This window comes from Pongo pygmaeus, chromosome 8 (genome assembly GCF_028885625.2).
Source record: "Pongo pygmaeus isolate AG05252 chromosome 8, NHGRI_mPonPyg2-v2.0_pri, whole genome shotgun sequence".
Classification (NCBI taxonomy): Eukaryota; Metazoa; Chordata; class Mammalia; order Primates; family Hominidae; genus Pongo; species Pongo pygmaeus.
The window spans coordinates 51,540,141-51,551,421 of record NC_072381.2 but is presented as its reverse complement, the minus strand read 5'-3'; the positions used below and the strand labels follow the sequence as shown (position 1 = coordinate 51,551,421).

Below are 11,281 nucleotides of genomic sequence, written 5' to 3'. Positions count from 1 at the left end.
CTTGGGAGGCCAAGGCAGGAGGATTGTTTGAGGCCAGGAGTTCAAGGCTGCAGGAAGCTAGGATTGCACCACTGCACTCCTGCCTAGGTGACAGCAAGATTCTGTCAAAAGGAAAAAAAAGAAAGAAAAGAAAAAAAAAAAAAAACCAATTGCAGGTAGAGGGGTAAACATGCTATGAAAATGAGAGAGAAGGGGCCGGGCGCAGTGGCTCAGGCCTGTAATCCCAGTACTTTGGGAGGCCAAGGCCGGTGGATCACCTGAGGTCAGGCGTTTGGGACCAGCCAGGCCAACATGGTGAAATCCCATCTCTACTAAAAATACAAAAAATTAGCCGGGTGTAGTGGTGCATGCCTGTAATCCAAGTTACTTGGGAGGTTGAAGCAGGAGAATCGCTTGAACCCAGGCAGGTGATGTTGCAGTGAACTGAGATCTGGCCATTGCACTCCAGCCTGGGCAACAGAGAAAAACTCCATCTAAAAAAAAAAAAAGAGAGCGAGAGAAGGAAACAGGGAACTGGGGGAAGGATTTGCAAAAATATGGTTAGGGATGGCGCCTTGGAGCAGAGATGAAGCCATCTTGGAGTGTTACAGGCAAGGGAAATGCTGGGGCAAAGGCCCGGAGGCAGGAATAGGTTTGGCCTGTTGCATGAACAGTGGGTCCAACTCCTAGCAAACTATTTATTGAATAAAAGAAGAATGAATGCCTTCGGTCTAGGGTTGTGATGGGCGCCTTCTTAAGTTTTCTTTCCCGGGTACCTCCCCAGATCTGGCATGCAGGTATTATTAAACCCATTACACAAGTGAAAGTGAAACTGGCCCAGAGACAGTAAAGTCTCTGGTCCAAGACCACACAGGAGTGAGGGGTGGAGGAACCCTCCTCCCACTGAGTTCTGGTTTTCCTATACTGAAAGCCCCTTCCTCTCCTGCAGTAAGGTAGGTGGAGCCACTATCCCGCCTTGTTGGTGAATGTCATTGCTAGACGTTCAGACACATACAGGCTGGTCTGCTGAAAATCAGAGATGTCCACCCGCGCCCTAGTCGAGGTCTCCGGCGTCTTCTTTAGCGTCTTCTTTGCCCTTTCAGAAGCGTCTGCACATTTTTCCAGGTGTCATTTCTCCAACTTGAACACAGGGAGCGCACTGGGCACGCGGGCACGTGGCTGTCCCCAGGGGCCTGGCTTGGGTCTCGCCCCTGGGCCGGGGCGCACGCGCGGGCGGGACATCTGGGGGCGCCCACGCGCTCTGGGACGAGTGTCGCTGGTCAGGCCCGGACTGAGGAAAGGCGAGTGAGACACTACTCGCCTGGGGTGCAAAATTTAAGGGAGTGCCAAAAAAAAAAAAAAAAAAAAAGGAGAAGAAAGAAACCAAAACCACCTCGAGTCACCAAAATAAACATTTTAATGCAGTATTTTTAAAAAAATCAACAGGAATCCTCCAAAGCCCACTATGAACAAAATAGCAAAATGGTCGAGAAAGGATCTGTGCCGCTGGGTCGGGCCTGTGGGGCGCCTCCGGGGGTCTGAAACTGGAGGAGACTCGGGGTTGTAGGGCGCGCGGATCTGGGGCGCCCCCTCTGTCCCGGCGCGCCCAGAGCCTCCAGCGCGGGGCCCGGCACAGGGAGGCGGGGAGGCGGGCGGGGCGGGGCGGGGCCGGGCGGCAGCTCCCTCCCCTGCAAGATTTCCCTCCCTCTCCTGGGCGTCTCCCGGGCGCAGAGTCCCTTCCTAGGCCAGATCCGCGCCGCCTTTTCCCGCGGCCCGCACGAGGACCAGCTGACGGGCCGCGTTGTTTACGGGCCCGAGCAGCCCTCTCTCCCGCCGTCCGCCCGCCACCCGCCAGCCCAGGTGCCCGCCCGCCAGTCAGCTAGTCCGTCGGTCCGCGCGTCCCTCTGTCCCGGAGCCCGCAGATCGCGACCCAGAGCGCGCGGGGACGAGAGCCGAGAGACAGTACCGGGCGCAGCGCGGAGCTCCGGGCCCCGAGATCCTGGGACGGGGCCCGGGCCGCAGCGGCCGGGGGGTCGGGGCCGCCACCGCGAGAGCCTCCGCTCAGTATTTGTAGCTGGCGAAGCCGCGCGCGCCCTTCCCAGGGCTGCCTCTGGGCCCTCCCCGGCAGGGGGGCTGAGGCCTTCGGGTCGCCGGCCTGGAAGAGAAGGACGCGCGGCCCCCAGCGCCTCTTGGGTGGCCGCCTCGGAGCATGACCCCCGCGGGCCAGCGCCGCGCTCTCTGATCCGAGGAGACCTAGCGCTCCCGCAGCCATGGGCACCGGGGGCCGGCGGGGGGCGGCGGCTGCGCCGCTGCTGGTGGCGATGGCCGCGCTGCTATTGGGCGCCGCGGGCCACCTGTACCCCGGAGAGGGTGAGTCTGGGGGCGCGGGCGTGGGCGGAGAGCGTCGCAATGGGAAGAGGACCCCACCCAAGCCAAAATCGAGCCCCAGCTTGTGGACTGAGAACCCTCCCCGGGGCGGGGGGCGGTGGCCGAGATGGTAGCTCCTGCATCGCGTTGGGGGGCGGGAAGCCGCTGACCGTGGCCTTTGCCCGCCCGGGCTCGCGCCTCCGCGCCCCGCGTGCCCGACCTGAGCCCGAGGAACCTTGCCCCAGTGCCCGCCCCGCCGCGGGCGCCTCTCTGGAGCGCGCCTCCGACCCGTGCCCCGGCCCCTCCGAGCCCAAGTCCCTCCGGAGACACGACACGCGTCCTCTTTGGGTCGCGGCCGGGAAGTGGGGTCACTGGGTCTGGACAGCCCCGGACAGCCAAGTCCCCCGAGCGCATATGGTGTAGTAGAGCCAAGCGCCCTGAGTGCCTCAGAGGTGGGTGACGCTGCCTGGGTTCGGGGACTGCAGAACCCCCCTCTACCCAACTACCTTGGATCTAGGCCCGTGGCCACCCCGGACTCTAGGTCCATGTTTACCCTTTTGGGTTCTGTTTCCAGATGTCCGGAGGCAAATTCTAAAGCCTTAGCAACAGCAGCAATTGTAGCAGAAGGAGTGGCGGTTTTTTACCCTATTTATTGTAATTGGTATCACCGCATGCCACAGGCTGGTCTATCTTATCTCTCTGGACTGTCACAGTGGCCCCCGGAGGCAGATACAGTTATGCACCCATTTCACAGAGGAGTAAACTGAGGCTCAGGTAGGACGCATAACTCCCTTGCCCTAAAGTCAGTGCCAGAGCCAGGACTTGAACCTCTCTGTGTCCCGTTCTGCCCAAGAATCTGGACTACTGTCCCTTGTCTGCTGTCTCCTTGACCCCTCCTCTCCCCTCAGCCCTGCCCTTCATGAAGGAGCCTTTGACCTTGAGTGAGCCTTTGGTTCCCCCTGACCTCATGGGCCCCTCTCCCACGTGTGGGCAGCATCTTCCTTGGGCTTGACAACAGGCACCTTTGGGGTTGTAGGATGAAGATGGCGCAATCATTTAAGAGAATATAGCCTGGGTTTCCCACTGTGGGGTCTGAGGCCCTGCTTTAAAAATATCTGTTGGGTTACTGTTTCAGATTTCTCCATAAAAGGAAATCAGTCGTGATGAGGAAGGGGTCAGGGAGGGAAGGAATTGAAGCTCTTAAATGTATTGATGGGGAACTGGGTGCATGTAAAATCAGGTGCTACAGTGGACCAACGGTGTTTGCTGAGTCGACTCTGTCAATCGCATGATGTCTAAAAGCCCCGGGCCCACCGCCCCCAGCCCCGCCCCCAGGTGCCTGGGAGACAGTAGGTGCTCAATGAAGGGTGGCGGTTAGTTTGGGTTCTTGTTAAGAAAATCTGGCCAGCTGCGGTGGCTCAAGCCTGTAATCTCAGCATTTTGAGAGGCTGAGGCGGGCAGATCACGAGGTCAGGAGATGGAGACCATCCTGGCCAACATGGTGAAACTCCCTTCTCTGCTCAAAATACAAAAATTAGCTGGGTTTGGTGGTGTTCGCCTGTAGTCCCAGCTACTTGGGAGCCTGAGGCAGGAAAATTGCTTGAACCCGGGAGGAGGAGGTTGCTGTGAGCTCAGATGGCTCCACTGCTCTCCAGCCTGGCGACAGAGCGAGACTTCGTCTCAAAAAAAATAAAAAAAAGGCCGGGGGCGGTGGCTCACGCTTGTAATCCCAGCACTTTGGGAGGCCGAGGCGGGTGGATCACGAGTTCAGGAGATCGCGACCATCCTGGCTAACACGGTGAAACCCTGTCTCTACTAAAAAATAGAAAAAATTAGCTAGGCGTGATGGCGGGCGCCTGTAGTCCCAGCTACTCCGGAGGCTGAGACAGGAGAATGGCGTAAACCCGGGAGGCGGAGCTTGCAGTGAGCCAAGATCGTGCCACTGGGCGACAGAGTGAGACTCTGTCTCAAAAATAAATAAATAAATAAAAAGAAAATCCAAGATGAGTGGTTTCGAACTATGCCAGATTCTATGTGTGCGTGTGTGTGGTTCCCTGCTCTTCTGTTCCTTGTAGCTTTGGTAATTAATTGTGGATCTGTGCCTGTGCTTTCAGGGTCAGTAAATGGATTTACCATTTCTTTGCACATTTATGGCTTCCATATAGGCAGGGGTTTATGGTTTGTTGTTGTTGTTCACCGTTGCATTTCTAGAGCCCAGAACGGTGCCTGGCACATAGTAGGTATTCAGTAAATATTTGTTCTGCAGTGGGGCACAAGTGGTGGAATTCCTGGGTGTACTGGGCTCCTTTATCATCTTAAGGAGTTCCTTATTCTCTGCATAATACCTTCCTGAGAATTAGAAGAGCAAGCTCTCAGCAGGTGCTGTTCTATGCACTTTGCATATATAATCTCAGTTAATCCTCAGGGCAAAACCCCACGAGGTGCAGTTTAATCATCCCTTTTCACAAGTGAGAAATCTTCGCTTGAGGCCAGCAGGCAGCAGGGCTGGGACTGGAATCTAGCTAGTGTGGCTGCAGAGCAATGGTTTCTTAACAAATCTTTGTTCTTTTGAGTCTGAGCCTCCATACCCCCCACGCTTGGGGTGATGGTGAACAAAATCCTATCAAATAAATGGGCTGTGATGCCTCTTGAAGGCTTGGGGAGGGGCAAAGAACTTTTCAGATCATTAATCTCTAATGTCAACCAATATGGCTTTTTTTTTTTTTTTTTGAGACAGAGTCTTGCTCTGTCACTCAGGCTGGAGTGCAGTGGCACGATCTCAGCTCACTGCAACCTCCACCTCCCAGGTTCAAGGCTTCACTGTGTTAGCCAGGATGGTCTCGATCTCCTGATCTCATGATCTGCCTGCCTCAGCCTCCCAAAGTGTTGCGATTACAGGTGTGAGCCACCGTGCCTGGCCTTTTTTTTGTTTGTTTTTTTTTTGAGACAAGGTGTCACTCTGTCGCCCGGGCTAGAGTGCAGTGATATGATTTTTGCTCACTGCCCACTTCGACCTCCGCCTTTCAGGTTCAAGTGTGTCTCCTGCCTCAGCCTCCTGAGTAGCTGGGATTACAGGCGTGTATCACCACCCTTAGCTAATTTTTGTATTTTTAGTAGAGATGGCATTTCGCCATATTGATTAGGCTGGTCTCAAACTTCTGACCTCAAGTGATCTGACTGCCTTGGCCTCCCAAAGTCCTGGGATTACAGGCGTGAACCATCACTCCCAGCCCAATATGGCATTTTGATTGGGATGAAGGGTGGAGGAGAATCAGTGTGATTTTTGTATCTATCTAACTAGTTATCTATTATTTTTTGAGATGAGGTCTTGCTCTGTTGCTTAGGCTGGAGTGCAGTTGGGCAATGATGGCTCACTGCAGCCTCGACCTCCTGGACGCAAGCCATCCTCCTATTTTAGCCTCCCTAGTAGCTGGGACCACAGGCACACGCCACCCTGCCTGGCTAATTTTTACTTTAATGTGTAGAGCTGAAGTCTTGCTATTTTGTCCAGGCTGGTCTCAAACTCCTGGCCTCAAGCGATCTGCCCGCCTTGGCCTCCCAAAGTGCTGGGATCACAGGCATGAGCCACGGTGTCTGGCCTCTGCAGTTATTCTTATTCTTTGCTTCTCTCCTGGAGACCCGCTTCTTGCCCTTCCCCATTCATGCATAGAGACTACAGGGTGTGGGCTGAGTCCCCGGGGGTCCCCACCTCACCCCACTCTACCCTTGACTTCCATTCCTCTTTGGTTTAAGCACAGCTTTCAATCTCGGCACTGCTGACATTTGGGGCTGGATCATTCCTGTTGGGGGGTGCTGTCCTGTATGTAGAGTGTTGAGCTGCAACCTTGGTCTCCACCCACGTGGTCCTGGTAGGATCCCCTTCCCCCTAGTCATGACAACCACAAATGTCTCCAGACATTGCCAGGCACGGCACTGCAGGAGTTAACCTTTTCCCTGTCTGAGACATTTACCCATCTGGGCTCTTGCTCTTTCTCTTCTCTTTGTTCAAGAATCCTTGGCCGGGTGCAGTGGCTCCCGCCTGTAATCCCAACACCTTGGGAGGCCGAGGTGCGCGGATCCCCTGAGGTCAGGAGTTCGAGACCAGCCTGGCCAACATGGAGAAACTCCGTCTCTACTAAAAACACAAAAATTAGCCAGGCGTGATGGTGGGTCCTTGTAATCCCAGCTACTTGGGAGGCTGAGGCAGAAGAATCACTTGAACCTGGGAGGCAGAGGTTGCAGTAAGCCGAGATCCCACCATTGCATTCCAGCCTGGGCGACAGAGAGAGACTCTGTCTCAAAAAAAAAAAAAAAAAAAGAATCTTCATTTACCCACATGCTTTTTCAGCCTCTAAACACCCAGTACCCCCCGATCCCCATTACCCACCACTGACCTCCAGCCTCCACCCTGTCCAGCTTCCCCCGGCCAGTCCTCCCTGCCCTTTCTATCTCACTCTTTTCTCAGTGTTCTGCCCCCAGCGTCTGGCTTGCATCTCCGCCGCTTTACCGATGACTCTCAAAGTTAATCTCTCATCTCCCAGTTTTGTCTCCTGCAGCCTCACCTCACTTGACCCCTCTGGGTTTGACACTGCCAATCCCCACTCCTGGAAGGCTGCGTCTCCCATCTCACCTGTGCCTAAGTTCTTCAGTTTTACTGTTCTCTTCTCCTTCTACCTGGGCTAAGATGTTGGCTCTCTCTTCTTAGAGGGTCAGTGTTTCCTTTAATCTTCTCTCACTCACTCTTTTTTTTTTTTTTTTTTCACTTCTTCACCTGGGCTGGTGTGCAATGGCACGATCTTGGCTCACTACAACCTCCGTCTCCTGGGTTCAAGCAATTCTCCTGCCTCAGCCTCCCCAGTAGCTGGAATTACAGGCACGTGCCACCCCACCTGGCTAGTTTTTGTATTTTTAGTAGAGACGGAGTTTCACCCCATTGGCCAGGCTGGTCCCGAACTCCTGACCTCAAGAGATCCACCCATCTCAGCCTCCCAAAGTGCTGGGATTACGGGCATGAGCCACCATGCCTGGCCCATTTTTTTTTTTTTTTTTTTCAATTTTTATTTCTTTTTAGAGACAGGATTTTGCTCCATCACCCAGGCTGGAGTGCAGAGGTTTAGTCCTAGCTTACTGCAGCCTCCAAGTCATGGCCTGGAGCAGTCCTCCCACCTAGGTTCCCCAAATAGCTGGAATCACAGGCAGGTGCCACCATGCCCAGCTAATTTAAAAATTTGTGGAGACAGAGTCTTGCTATGTTGCCCAGGCTGGTCTTGATTTCCTGGCCTCAAGTGAGCCTCCCACCTTGACCTCCTGAGAAACTGGGATCACAGGCAGGCACCACCATGACTAGCTAATTTTTAAAATTTATTTGTAGAGACAGAGTCTAGCTATGTTGCCCAGGCTGGTCTTGAATTCCTGGCCTCAAGCAACCTGCTTGCCTCCGCCTCCTGGGGACCTGGGATCACAGACAATCACCACCACGCCTGGCTAATTAAAACTTTTTTTTTTTTTTTTTTGTAGAGACAGGGTCTTGCTATGTTGCCTAGGCTGGTCTTGAACTCCTAGCCTCAAGCAGTCTTCCCTCCTGTGCCTCCCAAGTGCTGGGATTATAGGCATGAGGAACCACTGCACCCAGCTAAGAAATTTACATACATTCTGACTTCTTCTTCTGAACGGGGGTCAGCAAACTATGGCCCTCAGGCCAAATCCCACGGTTTTTGTAAATGCAGTTTTATTGGCATGCAGCCACACTCATTTGTCTACTCATCATCTATGACTGCACAAAAATGCCCTGACATGGCAGGTTGAGTAGTTAAAACAGGAATTCCACGGCCAAAATATTTACACTTTGGCTGTTTACAGAACAACGTTTGCTGACCTCTGATCTGGAACAGACGCCTTGAGGTTTCATTCATGATAGCATGCCTAATAGCTTGTGTGGTCCCTGGTACAACGTGAATGAAGCAAGTGAAATGAAACGCTATGTCTTTCTCTTTACACCGCAAGAGACGTTAAAGAAACGTGTATCATTTGTTGCACTGAATATACGGATTCCAAGGATGAGAAAAATCACTGTGATGTTGCCTACTTAGCCATGTGTATGATCTTCTAATTTATGTATTTAAACAGCTATATTGGCATTGAATGAGGATTTCATGCTCTCAACCCTGTATCTAGAACCCAAAATATAACTGGTGCATATAATGAGATTTTTTTTTTTTTTTCTCAAGCCTCTCTTGTGTTAATTTCTATTAAGAATACTTCTGGGCCAGGTGTGGTGGCTCATGCCTGTAATCCCAAGCACTTTGGGAGGCCGAGGTGGGTGGATAACTTGAGGTCAGGGTTTAAGACCAGCCTGACCAACACAGTGAAACCCCGTCTTTACTAAAAAAAAAACAAAATTAGCCAGGTGTGGTGGCACATACCTATAATCCCAGTTAGTTGGGAGGCTGAGGCAGGAGAATCGCTTGAACCCAGAGGTGGAGATTGCAGTGAGCCGAGATTGCTCCACTGTACTCTAGCCCGGGTGACAGAGTGAAACTCCATCTCAAAAAAAAAAAAGAATATTTTTGGCCAGGTGCAGTGGCTCATGCCTGCAATCCCAGCACTCTGGGAGGCTGAGGTGGGAGGATTACATGTGTCCAGAAGTTTCAGATCAGCCTGGACAACATAGCAAGACCCTGTCTCCACTAACAATAAAACAAAAATTAGCCGGGCATGGTGGCATGCATCTATAGTCCCAGCTACTTGGGAGGCTGAGATGGGAGGACCTCTTGAGGCTGGAAGGGCAAGGCTGCAGTGAGCTGTGATTGTACCACTGCACTCCATCCTGGGCAACAGTGAGATCCTCTCTCTCTCAAACAAAAAAAGAATACTTCTTGGGGTGGGCTGGTTGATATTTTGCAGCTGCACTGTATTTACGGTTTTTAATTAAAATAGTGACGGGTAATGCATTCTCATTGCAAAAAGAAAAATTACAAAAGTGTAGAAAGGAAAATAAACCACAAAAGTCCTTCTGCAAAATCTTGTGGTGGGGTGCAGTGGCTCACACCTGTAATCCCTGGACTTTTTAGGAAGCTGAGGTGGAAGGAACACTTGAAGCCAGGAGTTTGAGACCAGCCTGGGCAACATAATGAGACATTGTCTCTAGAAAAAATTTAAAAATTAGCTGAGCATGGTGGTGTGTACCAGTAGTCCCAGCTACTTAGGAGGCTGAGGTGGGAGGATCGCTTGAGCCCAGAAGGTTGAGGCTACAGTGAGCCATATTCATGCCACTGCACTCCAGCCTGGGTGATAGAGCCCGACCCTGTCTCAAAAAGAAAAGAAATAATAAAAAAAATCTTGTTCCCCTGTCCCCAAAAGCATTCCATTCATGTCCAGGGAGGTAACTGTGCCATTGGTTTATGTACCTTTTTAATGTTTAATAATTTTTTAGGCCAGGTGTCATGGCCCACTCCTGTAATCCCAGCACTTTGGGAGGCCGAAGCCGGTGGATCTCTTGAGCCCAGGAGTTCAAGACCAGCCTGGGTAACATAGCAAGACCCTGTCTCTACAAAAGCCTGCAAAAAAATTATCCAGATACAGTGGTGAGCACCTGTGGTCCCAGCTACCAGGGAGGCTGAGGTGGGAGGATCACCTGAGCCTGGGAAGTCAAGGCTGCAGTGAGCTGTGATTGCACCACTGCATCCAGCCTGGGTGACAGAGTGAGACCGTGTAACAACAACAACAAAATATTTTAAGAATTATCATACAGTAAAATTGGCTTTTTAAAGATGTACCGTTTTATGATTTTTAAGCCATGTGTAGAGTTGTATGGCTATTGCCACAGTTAGGATAGAGAATAGTCTCATTGTTGTCCAAACTCCCTCAATTCACCCCTTTATCACTAAACCACCTCCACCCCTAATGACAGATCTGTTCTCCATCCCTATAGTTTTCTCTAGACTTTAAAAGATTTTATCTTATAATTGGATTAATATTCTTAAAGTTGAAATTTTAAATTTGAGTCCGGTTGATCCTCATCATTCCCAGATCCCGTATTTTCTTTTTAAAATTTAAAATTTAAATTTTTATTTTGGGAGGCAGGTTCTTGCTCTGATACCCAGGCTGGAGTGCAGTGGTGTGGTCCTAACTCCCTGCAGCCTCCAACTCTTGAGCATCAACGATCCTCCTGCATCAGCCTTCTGAGTAGCCGGGACTACAGGTATACACCACCATGCTCAGCTAGTTTTTATTGTTATTTATTTATTTATTTATTTTTGAGACAGAGTCTCACTAACTCTGTTGCCCAGGCCGGACTGCAGTGGTGTGATCTGGGTTCATGGCAACCTCTGCTTCCTGGGCTCAAGTGACTCTCCTGCCTCAGCCTTTCTAGTAGCTGGGGTTACAGGCGTGCCACCATGCCAGGCTAGTTTTTTTTATTTTTAGTAGAGATGGGGTTTCACCATGTTGGTCAGGCTGGTCTCAAACTCCTGGCTTCAAGTGATTCGCCCACTTCAGCCTCCCGAAGTGCTGGGATTACAGGCGCGAGCCACTGTGCCCGGCCTAATTTTTAACTTTTCAGTAGGGATAAGGTCTCGCTATGTTGCCCAGGCTGGTCTCGAACTCCTGGCCTCAAGTGATCCTCCCATCTTGACCTTCTAAAGTATTGGGATTACAGGCATGAGCCACTGCACCCGGCCCCAGACCCTGTATTTTTGAATTCACTTACTCACTAAAATTTATTTGTAACCCTCAAACCAGCATGCTCAGTGCCTTTCTCGTCATTTTAGGACGCTCATAAGTGCGAGTCTCAAATTTGAGGTGAAGTAAGGGGGCATTCCACCTTCTTGCTTCAGCCCTTATGCGTCAGATTCATACAATCTGCACATTGAGGATTAAAACTAGTCCTTTTTGAGCAGGCACGGTGGTTCATGCCAAGCGCTTTGGGAGTCCGAGG

At 51.6% G+C, this 11,281-nt stretch overlaps 1 protein-coding gene across 1 annotated transcript in view; it reads left to right on the top strand.

Annotated features, from left to right (window-relative positions):
* Nucleotides 1-1,794: 1,794 nt before the first annotated feature.
* Nucleotides 1,795-11,281, top strand: part of LOC129044937 (insulin receptor-like) — a 292,218-nt gene continuing 282,731 nt past the window's right edge. Inside the window, 1 exon segment of the mRNA XM_063669850.1 lies at nucleotides 1,795-2,349. Within this exon segment, the coding sequence (XP_063525920.1) occupies nucleotides 2,250-2,349 (100 nt within the window). The 5' untranslated portion in view covers nucleotides 1,795-2,249.